This window comes from Hemiscyllium ocellatum, chromosome 19, assembly GCF_020745735.1.
Source record: "Hemiscyllium ocellatum isolate sHemOce1 chromosome 19, sHemOce1.pat.X.cur, whole genome shotgun sequence".
NCBI classification, from domain to species: Eukaryota; Metazoa; Chordata; class Chondrichthyes; order Orectolobiformes; family Hemiscylliidae; genus Hemiscyllium; species Hemiscyllium ocellatum.
Window position 1 is genome coordinate 28588070 of NC_083419.1, and position 20404 is coordinate 28608473.

The window sequence follows — 20404 nt, forward strand, 5'->3', positions numbered from 1 at the left end:
TACATTAAAGATCAGTGAGAGAACTCACCTTGAAGTGCAAGGGCATGTTCCCGGCAATCCGGCCTCTTGACCCCCCAAGAGTTTCTCAGAACCTAGTGGCACCTCCCCCTTACTGAGATCCCCATGCCGCCACCCCCCCCCCCCCCGTATCCCTCCTGCCTGAGATGCTCAATACCACCAGGCCCCCACCCAGTCCACTAACCCCTCTGTTCCACACCCCACCCCCCGAGACTGAGATGCTTGGTGCCTTGTCCCCAATATCGCCGGTACCTCTCCCTCCCCCGCCCCCCTCACTGTCCCCTGTACCTCTCCCTCCCCCGCCCCCCCCTCACTGTCCCCTGTACCTCTCCCTCCCCCGCCCCCCCCCTCACTGTCCCCTGTACCTCTCCCTCCCCCGCCCCCCCCTCACTGTCCCCTGTACCTCTCCCTCCCCCGCCCCCCCCTCACTGTCCCCTGTACCTCTCCCTCCCCCGCCCCCCCCTCACTGTCCCCTGTACCTCTCCCTCCCCCGCCCCCCCCTCACTGTCCCCTGTACCTCTCCCTCCCCCCCCCCCCCTCACTGTCCCCTGTACCTCTCTCTCCCCCTCACTGTCCCCGGTATCTCCCTCCCCCGCCCCCCCCTCACTGTCCCCTGTACCTCTCTCTCCCCCGCCCCCCCCTCACTGTCCCCTGTACCTCTCTCTCCCCCGCCCCCCCCTCACTGTCCCCGGTACCTCTCTCTCCCCCGCCCCCCCCTCACTGTCCCCGGTACCTCTCTCTCCCCCGCCCCCCCCTCACTGTCCCCTGTACCTCTCTCTCCCCCGCCCCCCCCCTCACTGTCCCCGGTACCTCTCTCTCCCCCGCCCCCCCCTCACTGTCCCCGGTATCTCCCTCCCCCGCCCCCCCTCACTGTCCCCGGTATCTCCCTCCCCCGCTCTCCCTCACTGTCCCCGGTATCTCCCTCCCCCGCCCCCCCCTCACTGTCCCCGGTACCTCTCTCTCCCCCGCCCCCCCCTCACTGTCCCCGGTACCTCTCCCTCCCCCGCCGCCCCCCCCTCACTGTCCCCGGTACCTCTCTCTCCCCCGCCCCCCCCTCACTGTCCCCGGTACCTCTCCCTCCCCCGCCCCCCCCCCCTCACTGTCCCCGGTACCTCTCCCTCCCCCGCCCCCCCCCCCTCACTGTCCCCGGTACCTCTCTCTCCCCCTCACTGTCCCCGGTATCTCCCTCCCCCGCCCCCCCCTCACTGTCCCCGGTACCTCTCTCTCCCCCTCACTGTCCCCGGTACCTCTCTCTCCCCCTCACTGTCCCCGGTATCTCTCTCCCCCGCCCCCCCCCTCACTGTCCCCTGTACCTCTCCCTCCCCCGCCCCCCCTCACTGTCCCCTGTACCTCTCCCTCCCCCGCCCCCCCCCCTCACTGTCCCCTGTACCTCTCCCTCCCCCGCCCCCCCCCTCACTGTCCCCTGTACCTCTCCCCCCCCCGCCCCCCCCCCTCACTGTCCCCTGTACCTCTCCCTCCCCCTCACTGTCCCCGGTATCTCCCTCCCCCGCCCCCCCTCACTGTCCCCGGTACCTCTCTCTCCCCCTCACTGTCCCCGGTACCTCTCTCTCCCCCTCACTGTCCCCGGTATCTCCCTCCCCCGCCCCCCCTCACTGTCCCCTGTACCTCTCCCTCCCCCTCACTGTCCCCGGTATCTCCCTCCCCCGCCCCCCCTCACTGTCCCCGGTACCTCTCTCTCCCCCTCACTGTCCCCGGTACCTCTCTCTCCCCCTCACTGTCCCCGGTATCTCCCTCCCCCGCCCCCCCCTCACTGTCCCCGGTACCTCTCCCTCCCCCGCCCCCCCCTCACTGTCCCCGGTACCTCTCTCTCCCCCCTCACTGTCCCCGGTACCTCTCTCTCCCTCACTGTCCCCGGTACCTCTCTCTCCCCCTCACTGTCCCCGGTATCTCCCTCCCCCGCCCCCCCCCTCACTGTCCCCGATATCTCCCTCCCCCGCCCCCCCCCTCACTGTCCCCGATATCTCCCTCCCCCGCCCCCCCCTCACTGTCCCCGATATCTCCCTCCCCCGCCCCCCCCCTCACTGTCCCCGATATCTCCCTCCCCCGCCCCCCCTCACTGTCCCCGATATCTCCCTCACTGTCCCCGGTAACCCCCCGCTGTCCGTCTCCTGACTCTGTTGCTTTCTCCGTTTCCTTGGCGAATACCGCGTCCTTCGCCACGCGCAGGCGCACTGGACACGCGAACCTAATTTTGAACCAATCAGAAAGCAGAGCCTCTCTCTTAAAGGGCCCACCGGCCCGTCTCAGCAGCGCTCCTTGTGGCCGTGGTCATGACTCACAGTCGACTCGGGGAGAACTGTGCTGTGACAGATCGCAATTTTACATGCGTGCTGTGGTCTGGGGATATCTGTACTGACGGTAGAGGCTCCAGCTTCCTTTCAATAGCGTGGCCTGCTAAGGACTTGTTCTTATTTCCCTGTCATGGATGTACATGTTGGAAGGATATGCAGGTTGATTCTCAGCCTTTTTGTCATGTAATTTATGTAACTTCCTTTGGCATCGAGTCCTGGAGTGGAACGCAATAGCTGAACTTCTGCTTCAGAGGCCGGGGCACTACTCACTGTACTATGGGCCTCCTTCTAGCAATTGCATTTGACCATAAACGTAGTGAAGCAATAATGGGGATTGGGTGGGCTTTGCATTTCAATTGAACATTAATTACAGATGCACTTCTGTAGTGGATCAGATGAGCATCCTAAATACCAGAAATTAGCCATATGTTGCCACTCTCTTTTCTGTCTCATTAAAACAGTCCACAATCCATGATGTTAGTTCTGAATTCAAATTAAGGAGTTAGTAATCTTCCATGAAAGACAGATGATGAGAAAACCTTTCTCTCAGAATTCTTTGTAAGTCTCATGGATCTTTAGAATTCTGTTTCCCAGAGAGTTGTCATTGGATCATTGGAAGCAAGATCATGTAATATATTTAAGGTGAATGTAGACAGATTCTTGACTATCAAGGAACTGAAAGGTTGTTAGATTAGGCAGGTATTAAGGGAAGAGGACACAATCAGACCAGCCATGATCTCACTGAATGGTAAAGCATGTTTGACGGACTGAATGGTCCACTTCTGCTTCTAAGGCATATACTTCCATGAGCCTCCATCCTATGAAAGACTCTTGTGTAGAGTCATAGAATGACTACTGCTAAGAAGGTGGCCATTTGGCTCATCATGTTTGTGGTGGCTCTCAGATTTTCCTCTTGGTCCAACTTCCAGCTCTATCTCTGCAAAACCCATAAGGTTCTGTCCTATGAAATTAATAAACCATATGTCAGGTTACTATGCTGCTATGTCACATGGTTAATGAAGTAATAGAGCTTTGAAATTGGTCATTAATATCTGATGTTTGATGTAGATTTCTTAATTAGAATTTTATGACAATTTTATTTGATGGAAAAAGTTTTTTGTTTCCTCGGGTTACTGTGCTAAGCCTATTTTCAGCAACAGGACAAATTTACTATTCAATATTGGAAATTAATAAAATGTTGTTAGATGTATAAACAAATTAACAAAACTATCTTCTTTCCTCCAATTCAACTATGAGTGTGTTTCTAGATATTTAATGATCAAGATCTGTTTAGACTAAGATATTGAGGGGTACAGTGATATGGTCCCTCCCTCTGGGCCAGGACATCTGGGTTCAAGTTCCATCTGCCTCAGAGACATATCCGAACAGATAGATTAAAATAACGTATTGGGAACTTTTGTGGTACAATGGTAGTGTGTTTCCTTCTGGCAGGTTCCATAAAATCTAGCTTCAATTCCCAGCTGCCCTTGACATGGGGCAGGTTGGTTAAAAATAAAAAGAGAGTTGATAGCATATTGATAATGTCACTGGATTGGTAATCCCAAACACCAGGTTAAGGTTCTAGGAGCTTTTGTGGCACAGTGGCCAGGAAAGTCCCACCCAACAGGTTGATAAAAAAATGTCTACAACACAATATTCATAATGTTTGTGAACTGCAAGAAAACTGTATTACTAATGTGAAAGTTGGGTTACTTACCTTTGATATTTTCTCTTATCACATAAAGCTTTATTACTAGAATTAATTCGAACATTTATTCAATCAGAATCATTCCTACAGGCAATGGTGAATGTTATCAAAGAAGTATGCAAAGTAAATGCATACAAAGGATCTAAATGAAGTAAAACAGATCATGTTAGTTGCAAAGACCGTGCTGTGCATCATTCTGTAATAAGTCTTCAAGATTGTCAATAAGTTACACATTTTTAGAACAATCCACAAGTAATTCAAAAAGTGTTTTTGTTTGTTTAATTGTATGTGTTCAATTTTATCATAAAATTAGTATCCTTGAATTAATTCTATTACTAGTTTGATTTGGTTGATATGTGAAAGATGTGGTGTCCTTATGTTAGGTAATTCTCATACAAATACGCTTTCCAAAACTGCAAATATCAAAGCCTATAATTAAAATCTCAATACTGGTCACTGACATGTTTGCATATCTATTGCAGTGCAAGATTTCCTGATATGGTTTTTCTAATTTGTTACACTCACCTGTGGATATAAATAAGTTGAATTATTCAGCAGGACCATGTTGACACCTTTCACATTTACAGTGAGACTTTGTAAAATGAAACTTTTGTATTCTGCTGACCATTGGGGGATGAAAATATTTTCCACAATTTTTCAGGATGAGGATACCTCTTTGGAAAATAATATTATAGCAATAGAAAATAGTCTAAAACTATTTGATGTTTGTGTTTTGTCATTAAGAAGTAATGGTTATAACCACAAATATATTTTTCTTCCATTATTTGCAAAATGCATTACAGCTTGTCAAATCACTACTGAAAACAAAACTGCGAAGAAAAATGGCCCTGGATGAAGCATCAGCAGACAATGAGCCAAGGACCTCTCTTTGAGCAGATTAGAACTACAATATTTACCTTATGGGACATATTATGTTATTATGGTAAACCTAACTACAATGAGAAAAGTCTGAAGACCATTTTGTTTAATATGAAGCAAGTGCCAGCTGCTTGAACATAATTAAGGTGCCCTCAGAGATGGGACTTATGCTGATATCTTTTGGAACTTTCATAGCATCTCACAGTGGAAATTCTTCCTTTTATTTCTGCTGTTCTTACTCCTCCTATATTCCTGAATGTGCTGACAGTTTAGCCTGTCTTTCATTATCACCAAATTTTGCAGTACACAACATAACCCTGGAAACACAGTCATAACTGTGGTAAAGAAATGCTCAATAAATTTTCTGTTGGTAACGGGCTTCTCATTCTATCACAGCTGTGCCATGGCCCCAACAATGAGTTATGAGCCATGTCAGAAGATGGTAGTTCTGGTCACCTAGTAGCCAGCCGGGAACATGGCAGGCTGGTTGAAATGAAGACGATAGCATTAACCAGAGCATGATATGAACACCAGCCATAGAGATGCATGATAAGCTGGTTAAGTTGGAAAGCAGATTGGATGTTCAGAGTGTGGATTTTCTTTCTCTTCAATAATACCAGAATACTGGTGGTCATGACATACTGTGTACTTGACTGGATGAAGTCCATTGCTCTCTGGTCTTGTTTCATATTCTGTTTATTAGGAAAGTAATGCGGCTTTTCCTTCTGGCATAGAGACCCTCTGAGACTTCACTGATTAGTTGGTACATAGTAAACTAGGATATAGCGATGTACAACTGACAGGAAATTGTCGATGTCACCTGCTGCAGTCTGAAATCATAGAAGGTACTCATGGAATCCCTATAATGCAGAAAGAGGTCCATCATGTGCAGCAATCCTCCAAAGAATAGCCCAACCACATCCAGCCCCCTACTTTATCCCCATAACCCCACATTTACCATGGCTAATCTATCTAGCCTACAAACCTTCGGACCGTGGGAGGAAACCAGAGCACCCAAAGGAAACCATTGTAGAGTTGGGAAGAACATGAAAACTCCACACAGTCACCCAAGTTTGGAATTAAATCTGGGTCCCGGATACTGTAAGGCAGCAGTGCTAACCACTGAGCCATTGTGTGAAATATCCCTGTAATGTAAAAGTTAAGGACCATGAGACCAGAACAGCTACAGTTAATACTCTTCTTCTCTTGGTTCAAGATTCCAGTTGCAGCTGCAGCAGGTAAAACATCTTCAGTAAAATTGGATGGATGGAGCCCAACGTATACTGCAGACATCTATATTTTTGCACCCTCAGGCAACTTCAACAATGGTAATCAATGATTACTACCAAAATTCTATATTAAAGTCAAATCTTCAGACAGGTATCTCTTCATAACAGAGATTCCATTCAGCATGTATTTTCACCTTTTTACCAAAATAACCCTCAAAATGCCTAGAAGTCAGCTTTAAGGTTAGATACTATTAGGACAGCCGAACATATAGACAGAAGTAGACTGTTAACTCAGGTTTAAATTAAGAATCTAAAATCAGCTATTTCCTTTAGAATAATTCTACATTTAAGATTAAATCCATTTGAAAATAAGTATCAGGCTATCATAAATGGTGTGAATGTATTTTAAATATTCAGCATTGTGGTTATTTACAAATCAATATTATCTCTAGAAAGGAGAAGATGGAAAAGTGATCTAATGGAAGTCTTTCAGCTTATGAGAGGCTTTGATAAGGCAAACATAGAGAAAATGCTTCTACTTCTGGGCAAGATCAAATTAAGGGCCATATACATATAGCACAGTTTTCTTTGCAGTCGGGAGCATTATTTTATAGTTTTGTTTGTACAACTATTAAAATATTTAGTAGCTATACTTCTGGGACTCAGTATAATTTAGTTTGTTTATTTTTCAATTACATAATTTAATTTCCTCTATTTTTAATAAGAGTTATATAATTTTGGTCTATTATGTACAGAAGCTAAAAATATGAATATTCTGCTCAGAAACTATTATATTTAAATCCAATTGATGAGTTTACTTCTCACTGTTATTTTTCCTGTCAGTTCATAGAATCATAGTTACTAAATGTAAATTAATTTATAGTAGATGGTCTCATTTGCATTCTAACTGTGTTTCAGTGGTAACATGCATAGGCCAAGCAACCTGAAATGTAACACAGCGATTGAACCTAATGGTTCTCACTTCCTGAGAATTCTTGCATTTAATAATGTCCAAAGCTATTGAAAAGATACTGGTATTGAAATAACATCAAAATTAATTTTAAGATACTTAATAATATGGATGTTTTATTCAGGTGGCTGCTCACAACATACATTTATAGCCATTTAGGTAATAGTGAGGCTCCTTAACAGAACTACACTAGATATGGAGTTCAAAACAGATTTTCTGCATTTGTAATTATAATTACTGTGTGCAAGCAATGATTAAAAGCTGGATTGAAAGACCAAACACTCAGTATTAATAGTACTTCTCTCTTCTAATTACATTTTTGCTCAGCTGAACCTCATCCTGTTGCAGCGTCATTGAATTTAGTTGGTTTGTAATGATCATGAGTATCAAATTTTGGAACTTTTAGCATTAGCGGTTTACACTGCAGTTCTGAGTGGAACTATATTTATTTTTAAAAGCAGCTTTAATTAAAATGAATAATATCAGGAGCTCACCTGGCACTGCTCCAGGACAATCAGCTTTAATGTAGGCTCAACAATTGAGGACACTACAACAGTGAACTCATACCCAGTTGTAACCTGACCCCATTTATGTTGTGACAGACTTAATAGGCTCAAGAGAATAGCAATCCCTGAACTACTGAAATCTGAGGCTATGTTGAATTGTACAGTAAGAACATGCATTTTTTAAATAATGGTAAAACACTGTTGTTTTCAATTCCAATAAGTATTAGAAGTGTGAGAAAAACAAAAATGTATAATGGTTAAAAGTATTTTTTTAATTTACATGCAATCCCTTTATGCACAGATTGTTCACAGTATCAAGACAGCTACACCTGCATCAGAAAGTTCCATCTCCTCAGCCCAGACTGGAAATTGGTCCTTTGCTGCAGCAGTGTAATAGTCTCCCAGTTTCCACAACATGCATATTTACATGGGAACATGACGCCTGTCAAGCCTGCTCTATCATTTAAAAGGTTAGTTGAATACTTTAATGTATTTTTCCATAATATCCTCATAACATTTTTTATGTCAATGGTAATCAGAAATCTATCAATATCTGTTTTAAATATACTCAGATACTGAGATTCTGCAGCCCTCTAGCATAGAGAATTCCAAAGATTCACAAACTCTCCGAGTAAAAGTAAAATCTCCTCATCAGTCCTAAGTGGCATCCTCTTTATTTTTGAAATGTGTCTCCTGGTTCTAGTCTCCATAACCAGGGGAAATATCTTAGCTGTGTCTATCCCTTCAAGTATTTTGTTGGTTTCAATGAGAACACATCTCATTCTTTGAAAATGTAGGGAATACAAGCTCAGTTTTCCTAATCTCTCTTCATAGGACAGTCTTGCCATCCCAGAAACGAATCTGGTGAATCGTCATTGCTCGCCTTCTATGGCCATAATATACATCCTGAGGTATAAAAAACCAAACCTGCGCACAATGATCCAGGTGCAGTCTAAGCAAACTTCTGTACGATTGAAACAAGACTTCATTAATCCAGTACTCATATTATCTTGAGATAAAGGATAAAATTCCATTATCTTTCCTAATAGTTTGTTGCATCTGCCTTTTTGCTGTCAATGACTTATTGACAAGGATATTTAGGTCCCTTTGTAATTTACACTTTCCAACCACTTCATAAAGGAAGTTGGCTCAGTGCTGAATTAGTGGAAGTTCGTGAAATCTATAAACTGGGGCTAATGAAACTGAATTCTCATATAGGTCCCTACAACCAGCAAAATGAAGAAACTCATTTAAACCAGAGGGCTTAATTATCTAACATTCCTATTATTTTATCTTCTTAAAATTTTCTGAAAAAAATTAGGATTCCAGGATTCCAGGTATGTAGGATTCCGGGGATCTGTTTCCTTCCTGGTGAACTGTATTTTTCCATTTTAATGTTTTTATACTTCCACTCGAAATGTCCAGTGGTGGACTATGTGAAAATTATTGATTGGTGATTTGATCACTAACACCTTCATAACATCTCAACTTCAGCCATCATAGCTCATCTTCTACTGAAATTCTCATTCATACCTTTGTGATCTCTAAACATGACTATTCAAACACACTGCTTGCTGATGTCCCATTTTCTTCCCTCCAAATCAAGCTACAATTTGACTTTAAAATTCTCATCCTTACTTTCAAGTCTTTCAATGACCTTGTACTTCCCTATCTTTGATATCAAGACTGACAATCCTCGAGATATTCCTCTAATTCTGACCTGTTGTACATTCCCACATGTAACTGCTCCACATTGGACACCATGCCTTCTATTGCCTAGGCCCCAAGCACTGCAATTCCCTGCATCTTTACTCTTTCATCTTTTAATTCAATTTTTAAAGCCTACCTTTTTACCAAGCTTCTGTTTTGCTGGCCTAATATCTGTTTGTATGATTCAACATTTTATAGTTGCTGTATTAATTTACCAAGATTACTACACATATGTAAAATATGTAAAGTGTCACTTGTGTTGACCTACGCTAATTTGTTGTACCGGTTATGGTATATTCCCATGATTCATATCCCAATGATTTCTTTTTCTCTGTTTAATTAATTTCAACATATTCAATTAATTTTTCTCCTCTGTGAAGCCTCCAGAAATCTTTTTCAGCCACCTCATAATTTCAGTCCCAACCTTTGTTTGGGTCCAATTACCACCTAAAAAGCACACTGGCAAATTTTAATCTGTTACGGATTAAAACTGCATACATGAAGGATATAATTGTAATGAATTTTATGAATTTTAAATTGTAGTCAAAGGATCAGTATATTTATTTTTAAAAATGCACAATTTGCAACTTTGTTGTATATTAACTTGATTCCTTTGTGGGATGTAAACATTATTAGCAAGGCCAGCATTTGTTACAAATTTCTATTTTCCCTTCAGCCTGGTGGCATGGTAGGCCATTTCAGAGGGCTGTTCAGTTTTGGATTCACGCGTAGGCAAGACCTGATTAGGATAGCAGAGTTCCATCTCTAAAGTGAACTAGTGGAATTTTACAGCAATCAGTGGTAATTGTCATGTTCACTAATATTGAGATGAGTTTCATATTCTAGATCTATTAAATGAATTCAAATTGAATTAACCACATAGTGAGATTCTAATCAACGTTTCCTAGAGCATTAGACCAAGATTACTAGTCTGGTGATATTATGACCTTGGATGGTAACAGAATGTCTCAAATTTGAAACTAAATCATACTATGAGCATATCACAGCCACAATCAAAATATTAAAAGGCCCTCTTATTGTTTTCAAAGAAAATATTACTCTTAGAGACTAGGAGACACATTAGTTGGCATTTAATATTCCAAAAAATCCAAATCCAACTTAAATTCTTACAAACAAAAGGGGCAAATACCCTGAGATTTGCAGATAATTAAGAAAAACTATTTCCATGTGAAAATAATAGTTATGATTTAATGTTCCGTGGTTAATATTATGCCACATTCTTTTAGAATGTTAAGGATGCTTTCACAAGCTAAGAAAATGCTAACTTGTCCTAATGAAAGATAATGAGAAATTCAATTCTGTATATATCTTGGCTGTGATACTTCCTGGGTACAGTTGTCAATATTTGTGAAAATCCCCAAAAACATTATATGTGGTGTGATATTCAGTAATTGTTTACATTAATTTACTTAGACTATGTATACTGAAACTTGACTACATTGAGTTTGTATTTTTACCCCCAGCATAATTATTTACCTGTAATTTTTAGCTGAAATTGGTCAGGTCCTAATTGATAAGCTGTATCAAGGCACAGTTTGCACCCACAGCTTGTCTGTTTAATGCAAATGAGGCTCCTGCTTAATTTTGATCAGATCTCAGATCAATATCTTTGGCTGTCTGCCCAGTTGTTCTGCTTATTTTGTGCCAGAATTCCCCTCCTAATATACATTAATAAACATTAATATCCATTAACGGCAGCCAGAATGCTTACAGGTCTTTAGCTACCACTCCAACTGATGGATTGCCCTCTCGTGTCTAATTTCAGTATGATAAATATTAATAACATTTTCTACAAAGTTTAGCTTTTCCTTTTATCAAGCTAGAGCCATGCTGCATGCAGATTCTGCTTTAACTGCTGATTTTTGTTGAATCAAAAAAAGAATCCTTTTGTTCCCCCACCCATTTCCTGACATATTTACTAGGCACTTCTCACTCATGCATTTGTCCTTTGCAGAAACATTAAAGTGAATTAATCCCATGACATTTCAGGAGGTTAGCAGCTTGAGTATGGAATCTCACCCAACCATATTTTCAGCAGCTAATTACAGAACTCATTTCTGAAACACGTGTCTGAATAGTATCTTAGACAATATTCGTCCTTTATAATATAACTTCTCCTCTTTTATTATTTAATTTGTATCTTTTGAAAAAACTAGGTGGCACGGTGGCACAGAGGTTAGCACTGCTGCCTCACAGCGCCAGAGACCTGGGTTCAATTCCCGCCTCAGGTGACTGACTGTGTGGAGTTTGCACATTCTCCCTGTGTCTGCGTGGGTTTCCTCCAGGTGCTCTGGTTTCCTCCCACAGTCCAAAGATGTGCAGGTTAGGTGAATTGGCCATGATAAATTGCCCATAGTGTTAGGTGCAGGGGTATATGTAGGGGAATGGGTCTGGGTGAGAGCGCTTTGGCGGGTCGGTGTGGACTTGTTGGGCTGAAGGGCCTGTTTCCACTCTGTGAGTAATCAAATCTAATTTAGAGCTAAGAATTTTTAACTCGTAATACTTCTCTGGCTATGTTGTGATTCCAGCTAACATTACTATTGGACAAGTGAGATGCCCATATGAAATCTGGCTTGATAGACCATATTATGTTTTTTTTAATTTAATGTTCAGCCTTTCACTGAAATGTAAACACACAAAGCTCCAGATTTGGTTTCAACAATTAAACAAAGTTTTATTACACAAAATAAATAAAAATAAACCAGGTTTTCTAAGACTAATACAGTTTGAATGAATGCTAAACATATGACAAAATAAAATCCATTTACTCTCCGACATTGTCACTTTACAGGTAATCAAAATCCAAAGGAGTCTTCCTTCTCCATCAGAATTGTATATTTGATTTAAATGTGTCTTCACAGTTTTTATCTTGTGAGTTATGGAGCCTTATTTATTGATAATTCACATATCTAAGCTGACAGCTTAGACTTTCTCAGTCTTCCAGTAGTCTGTAGAGTTCTAACCAAACACTTCCTGGTCTGGAAATTTCACAAACCACACTCTTTCACTAAGATAATTTATTCCCTTTATTGGTCTCCTTTTCTCCACTCCTGGTTAAGATTTCCTTTCCTATACCAAAAAAGGTTTTGAAATATTAATTGAAGTGCAAGTATTGGTATAACTTAGCCGAGATTATCAGGGCCATAGTGTTGAGCACAATTCTGCGCCTGGAATTTGGAAGTGGTAGTGGCAGGAAGACTGTTGTGATCTTTCTAGAATTGGTCAATTAAGGATGGTCAGCAAACTAGGGAAGCACAGGCCAAAAAGTGGGGCCACAGTCCAGTATTGCTGGCAGTTCTACCCAAAGAGGTGGGTGTGGCTGATGCATATCAGAAGACACAGGGATCCCTCAATTCTGAGGCAATCATTGCAGAATTATTAAAATATAAAAAAAAATGGTAGCCCTCCTACTGCTGGACCATCAGTGTGAAAGATGCCCGACATTTACAACAACAAGATCACAGGGCATTTGAAGCAGGCATAACTGAATCTCTCACATGACAACAACCAGGCTTCAGCTTCAGTTAGATGCTTATCTGTTATTAGGAAGAGCCTGGCACATCACCAGTTTGACAGCAAGTGGGCATTTATTGAGTGTAATTAAAAACCTGACACATAGCTGATGCTGATCAGAGCCCTGCCTCTGACAAGATCATTTGGAATTCAGATTGAATCAAGAAGTAACACCGACCATGGCCAATTGCATTTGAAACAGATTCTAGTATAAATTCTAAACTTCTAGCCCAAATACTTATCCATTTCCCATTTTAAAGCTAATATTGACTTAAATTCTGGTACAGGTAAGATATTCCTTTTAACTTCTCCCCATATGCTTTTGGTAATGATCTCAAGTATCTAGTCAAGTGATAAATGGAAATGATTCCTTCCTAATTGTATTATCCAAAACATATAATAATTTTGAACATTCTATACAAATTTCCCTTCATAGTTAAATCCTTTCATCACTGGAATCATTCTGGTAAATGTTTTGTTGTGTATTCTTTCGCCAAGACACATTTACAAAAGCAAAGAGCCAAAGTTGTAGATATTTCTAATTAGTCTGTCAGAGAGGTTATTACACATCTATGAATCTGGGCCTTCTGGCTCAGCACCTAAGGTTCTATAAAATATTGAAATTACAACCTAATTGCTGATATGTGTATGTTCAACATTACTCCAGTTTGTGACTGTCCTATCCCAAATCTCTAAAGCAATAAAAGAAACTCCATCAAGAAGTCGTTATGCACTATGCTATATTCCTCAAACAGCATATTCCACTCCCCATCACTGGCTTGCATCCCAATGTTTGACAGTGATATGAAAGAAAAACCTCTGTAATATTCAGTAAAGAACAAGACTATGGTAATTCCAATGCTATTGATGATCACTAATGGCAACACTTGTGCTTGCTTTGCACAAAATGGAAATGCATCTATATACAAAGAGCACTTCAAAAAGGTAAATCAGCTGTGTTAATTTCATGATTCAATGCATTTTAAATGAGTTTGTTTTCCTCCTTTCTTCTGCATAGAAACTAATAGCTGCCTCATTCTGCTGTAACTAAGCTAATATTCTAATCAGATTAAGGACTTGGACAACAAACAACTGGCCTAATGCAGCATTCAGCGTTAAGAATTGCACAATACATGATTTGATTTGAAACTGTGTAATGTTGGGTGAAATAGTATTGAAAATTTATCTTATATACATGAAATGTACCCTAGCTTTTCTCAACAAGTTGTGTTGCTTAACATTGTGTACCTGCATTACAGTTTCTATTAGCAGAATTCTTCAAGCCCCTGAACGGCATGGGCAAAATGGCAAGTTGATTAGGAAAATATGGCAAGATCAGAGAAATAACATTTTTAATGTTGAGGAGAAAAAGACTAATTTTTCACCGAAGGCTTGAATCTCACAAATAAGTAACCAAGCAGTCTGTTTGCATCCATATGTTATCTATGCAGGCATTAACGTTCGATTATTACCATTTCTTTCCTTATTTATAATCATTCGCTATTCTCTCAGAGGGCAGAAAGAAAGTGGGTGGCAACATAAAAGTCAGAGCGGGTAATTGGCAGCTCCATTTTCTCCCCCAGGCCTCCATTTTGGCTAGCAGTCAACAATATGTCAGAGTACACTCCGTAGGTGGTGATCATCACCATCGTTCATTCATGGAACTTGGCATCGGACATGTACCAGCTTCATCACATTGTGGTATATTTCCAGTTCACTTAGAATAAAGGTTACCACTTCAGTACTGCGTCTTGGAGGGCACTAAGACCTTGGGTTGTAATGCTGCTAACAAGTCCCCTTGCACAGAGGATCAGACACCCATCCTGTGCATCAGAGCAATGTGCACCTCATGACCCCTAGCTTGCCCTCTTATTGTACTTTGATTTTGAACCTACTTTAATGCTCAAGTATTGCTGCCTTTCTTTTCCTTGCCTTTTTATACATTGCCCCCTCAACCAGAACTTTTAAGGTTCATGGTACTTCTGCCTTGTCATTGACACAACGCCAGGCAGCTCCTCATGGTTGTCAGCAATCACCAGTCAAGGGCATGGACATATTCTGTATGGCACTGTGCTATACCAATGTGCCAACAACTCACATGGCAAACACAATGCATGTGCTTCAGCCTCATGGTCATGTCTCAAAGTCAAAATACAGTAGTCCTTAGACAAGGCAAAAGTGATGACTGCAGATACTGGAAACCAGAATCTAGATTAGAGTGGTGCTGGAAAAGCACAGCAGGTCAGGCAGCATCTGAGGACCAGGAAAATCGACATTTTGGGCAAACGCCCTTCACCAGGAATGGAGACAGGGAGCCTCCAGGGTGGAGAGATAAATGGGGGTCGGTGGGGCTGGGGAGAAGGTAGCAAAGAGTACAATAGGATGAATGGGGGATGGAGGTGACAGGTCAGAGGGGAGAGTGGAGCGGATAGGTGGGAAGGGAGATTGGCAGGTAGGACAGGTCATGAGGACAGTGCTGAGCTGGAAATTAGGAACTGGCGTAAGGTGGGGGGAGAGGAAATGAGAAAACTGGTGAAGTCTACATTGATGCCCTGGGGTTGAAGTGTTGGAGGGGTGGGGTTTGAGGGCAGAGGTGCAGGATGTGGATGAGATGCATCGGAGAGCATCTTCAACCACGTGGGAAGGGAAATTGCGGTCTCTAAAGAAGGAGGCCATCTGGTGTGTTCTTTGGTGGAACTGGTCCTCCTGGGAGCAGATACGGTGGAGGTGGAGGACTTGGGAATACGGGATGGCATTTTCGCAGGTGGTAGGGTGGGAAGAGGTGTAATCCAGGTAGCTGTGGGAGTTGGTGGGTTTGTAAAAAATGTCAATGTCAAGTCGGTCATAATTAATGGAGATGGAGAGGTCCAGGAAGGGGACGGACGTGTCAGAGATGGTCCAGGTGGAATGTGTTGGTGAAGTTGATGAACTGCTCAACCTCCTTGCGGGAGCACAAGGTGACGCCGATCCAGTCATCAATGTAGCGGAGGAAGAGGTGGAGAGTGGTGCTAGTGTAACTACAGAGGATGGACTGTTCTATGTAGCCGACAAAGAGACAGGCATAGCTGGGGCCCATGTGAGTGCCCATCGCTACCCCTTTGGTCTGGAGGAAGTGGGAGGATTCGAAGGAGAAATTGTTGAAGGTAAGGACCAGTTCAGCCAAACGAATGAGAGTGTCAGTGGAAGGGTACTGTTGGGGATGTCGGGAAGGGAAGAAAAGGAGGACTTGGAGGCCCTGGTCATGGCGGATGGAGGTGTAGTGGGATTGGATGCCCATGGTGAAGATGAGTCGTTGGGGGCCAGGGAAACGGAAGTCTTGGAGGAAGTGGTGGGCATGGGCGGAGTCTCGAAATTACGTGGGGTGTTCCTGGACCGGGGGGGGGGGAATAAGACAGTTTTTAGGTAGATGGAGATGAGTTTGGTGGGGCAGGAGCATGCTGAGACAATGGGTCGGCGAGGGTGGTCAGGCCTGTGGATCTTGGGAAGGAGGTATAATCGGGCGGTGCAGGGTTCCTGGACTATGAGGTTGGAAGCTATGAGTGAGAGATTTCCTGAGGCGATGAGATTGTGTATGGTCTGGGAGATGATGGTTTGGTGATCGGGGGTGGGGGGGTGAGGTTATGGTTGAGGAGGTGGTAGGAGGACGTGTCTTCGAGTTGGTGTCTGGTTTCAGTGGTGAAGAGGTCAGTGCGCCAAACTACCACTGCACCCCCTTTATCCGCTGGTTTGATGGTGAAATTGGGATTGGAGCAGAGGGAGTGGAGGGCTGTGCGTTGAGGGTGAGAGGTTGGAGTAGGGGAGGGGGGTAGACAGGTTGAGGCATTTAATGTATCGGAAGCAGTGGGAAATGAAGAGCTCAGGGGTGGGTAATAGGCCAGCGCGGAGTGTCCAGGAGGATGGAGTGTGTTGGAAGTGAGTGAAGGGGTCCCCGGAAGGTGAGCGGGAGTCTTGATTGTAAATGTAAGCTCGGAGGAGGCAGAAAAAGTGTTCGACGTCACAGTGCGTATTAAATTCATTGATGCGTGGACGGACGGGGATAAAGGTAAGGACTTTGCTGAGGACTGATTGTTCATCCTCAGTGAGGGGGAGGTCTGGGGGATGGTGAAACCTCAGCAGGACTGGGAGCTAGGACCTAGTGTGGGTGTGGAGCTGGGAGTGGGGGCAGAACCTGTAACTGGAGTGGGTGTGGTGGTAGGGGGAATGGGGGTGGCGTCATGAGCAGGGGTGATGTTCCCCTCAGGTTTCTGGGGAGCGGGGATGGTAACAGTGGGATCTGTGGGGGGCATGTCATCAGAATGCAGGTGAGTGGCGTTGGTGGGGCGGAAGTAGTGGCGAACATGGCAGTGGGGGCGGAAATCGCTGAGTGTGCGATGTCAGCACTGATGTGAGGGAGGCAGAAGTGATGTCACGTATGGTGCTTAGACAAGTCAAGGGGTCTGTCATTATTCAGGATTTATGAGCACAGGACATCATCAGATATCAGTTCAAGGACTTGGACAGGAAGCTTTGGTTTTTGAGGCCAATCGGAGTCAAACAGTCTGGATCACTACAGTGGAGTACTGCTCGGTCAGTCATGCAGATCCATTCAACTGGTCTGCACATAATTGTGAGTCAGTCAGGGGTCTAGTCACTCATCTGTTAGGATTGTCTTTCCAAGTCAGTTAAGGCAATGGGTCAGGATCAGTCCAGGGGATCTGTTCACTGAAAGTTCAGCAGTTACCAGAGGCCAGTGCTATGATGGGAAACCCGAGAAAATAAATTGCTGAATTGAAGGCAGCATGCTGGAATGCAGAAGGATTAACAGTTGTTCAGGGGACAACTCAACACATAAGGGAAGGAGCCGAGGAGCACGAAAATCGATGTTTCGGGCAAAAGTCCTTCATCTATTCCTGATGAAGGGCTTTTGCCCAAAACATCGATTTTCCTGCTTTTCCAGCACCACTCTAATCTAGACTCTGGTTTCCAGCATCTGCAGTCCTCACTTTTGCCTACATAAGGGAAGGAGATGATATGGTGAGAGGGCAAAGAGTATTCCAGAAGGTTCATCAATGGTCACCACCACCCTGGCTTCGATGAGTGTGACAATATATGACTAAGCTGTATGCCTGAAGGTCAAGTGAGTAAAGTGGGGAGATCGGCAGTTCAGTAAAAGAGTTGGGTGGATTGTGGATCAAAACCCATAGGTTAGAGTCAAAGAGCAAGAGAGTTTTATGGTAAGAAAGAGGTCCTTCAGCCCATCATGAAAGGGAGGGAAAGGCAGAAAGGAACATGAGCACTTTAAGGCGGGATCACTAAGATTAAGCAGCTGAGTTTGTGACTCACTCCATGAAATGCTATCTGTGTGGCCTTCTAACCTCATCTCAATCCAAAGTACGCAATTGAAATGAAAATTGGCTAAGACTATACTGCAATAAGTGGAGTAACTTGTTTTTCTCTGAGGGTGGTCTTTTTTGCATTGTAAGATCCTTGAAAGGATGAACAGACACTCACAATAACAGGGTAAAGATATCTTTTATTTCAAAACATTTTGGATCTGAACCTCATTCATTGACCAACTGTGTTGACTAAAAATCTTGGCCACAGAAATCTTGACCGTATCATTCAATATTAAAATTAATCCTGATAATAGCTGTGAGGCACAAGTAAAGTCAGGCTAACTGCGAAGGCTCACTTTAGATGCAAAAGCCACAATCACCTCCCAATGTGCTATCTGCATAAGCTACTCACTTAACAATTTGAGCTATAAAATGTCCACACACTGTTATGCTGTTTGCAATGTTGCCTTTCTTGGCAACATTGGGAGTTGGGGTTGGAGGGAGGAGTTCCCATTATTACTACCACATGAACAATCTCCAACTGTATGTGTGCCAAAAGGTTTGCAGAACATACATCTGAATCAGATCAATAATGTATAATGTTGATAGGGAGACAGCCTCTTGATGTGGAGTTTCCAGCCATGGATACCCTCACAATGAAACAAAGATGTAGGAAAGCTGCAGTTACTTGGCTTTGACGTAATGCCTTACAGATGCCATACTCTGCTGAGAGAAGGTAGTGAGATTACCAGGTCATGATATCCAGCACATTTACAGTGAACACTTTCCGCTGGGACCATAAGATGTCTCCTACACATCAGAGTTCCATGCAGATCATGTCTGAGGTTCATCGCAGTGACCATGCAAACAGAGCTTAATCCTTGGATTTTTTCTCTGGACATCAAGGAGAGCTGCAGCATTGCACCAAGTAGGAAAAAGAGATATTTCATCTGAAAGAACAAGTTCTTTCACATCATACAGCACAGCTGCATCAGCCAAAGCAAGCAGGCAGGACAGCATGAAGTTATCTTTCATTGATGGTGCAATGGCCAGCATCCACTGTGTAATCCCAACTGCAAGTGCAGCTTACTAGTTTTATCTTTCAATGATTTTTTCTCTAGTTTAATAAAAAATGCATGTTACAAATTAGTAGAAGCTTTCACAATACCTGATGTTTCCTCAATAATTTTCCATGCTAGTATGGGTGCTACAGAAAGAGTAGATTTCATTCAGACAGGATTAGAACATCATGTGACACTAATGATAGTAAGCCTCTCTATCTGCAGTGTATATTTGCAGCTAAAATAAGGGTCACTCACACAGCTGATGGTGAAAAGTAAACATATACAGAGGAATCTTGATTATCCAAATATCGGATTATTCAAAAGTGAGCTCGAGGTCCTGTTAGAAACATTACTTCAAAGAGATGTTTCCAACACTGATCGCACCTTTTATTTACGATGATTAAAAACAAACTTGTCTTACTGAAATGCTACCAAGGACAGTCCTGGACATCGATGGGAGCCTAGGCACCATCTCCAAATAACCTTCTCTCTCTCTCTCTCTCTCTCTCTCTCTCCCCCGCAATACTTTCCCTGGAGTTCTAGACAGGGGTGTGCTATTTGAAGACTCACCCCCCAAGGACAGCAGCAGTCTTACTGTTGGAGTCCAGTCTGGCTGCCCAGGGTTATCCCAGAGGAGAGGCATTCAACCACTTAACCGAATAATCAGTTATCCAAACGAAATAGTGCCTGCTCATCTCATTCAGAAAATCAAGGTTCGTCTGTACAGTAACTCCTCTGGCTTCGTGAAATCATGAATCACAAATTTGCCCATCCACACTAAAAAGTAACTAACAACGAAATTCAGTATCCAGATGCAAAACTCGTGTATCTGATTTTTAACTTAATTTTAGTCTACTTTTAAACGAACTTTACACATAAATTTCATCATTCACGGGAATTCTCAGGAACAGAACCCTTGCTGATATAGAGGAATAACTATATTTACAAATATGAAAATTTACAATGAAGTCTCCCCATAGCACTTATGTGCCTTCATAAAGTTTCTTTCTCCTTTCCTTCCTATTATGAGCTGTACAGTACAGAAGCAGCCCTTTACCCCGTCAAATCTATATCAACCCATCTCCATGAATCCTATTTTCCAGCAGTTGTCCCAACATTATGACATTTCAAGTGCTCATCAACCTACCTTTTAAAGGTT

The 20404-nt window shown here is 43.1% G+C and overlaps 1 protein-coding gene across 5 annotated transcripts in view; it reads right to left on the minus strand.

The window, feature by feature from the left end:
* Positions 1 to 109, minus strand: part of mdm1 (Mdm1 nuclear protein) — a 32266-nt gene extending 32157 nt beyond the window's left edge. For all 5 annotated transcript variants that reach the window (XM_060839328.1, XM_060839326.1, XM_060839329.1 and 2 more), the window contains exon 1: positions 29 to 109. In XM_060839328.1, coding sequence (XP_060695311.1) covers positions 29 to 46 — 18 coding nt within the window. In that variant the 5' untranslated portion in view covers positions 47 to 109. The remainder of the gene's footprint in view (positions 1 to 28) is intronic.
* Between the last annotated feature and the right edge of the window lie 20295 nt (positions 110 to 20404).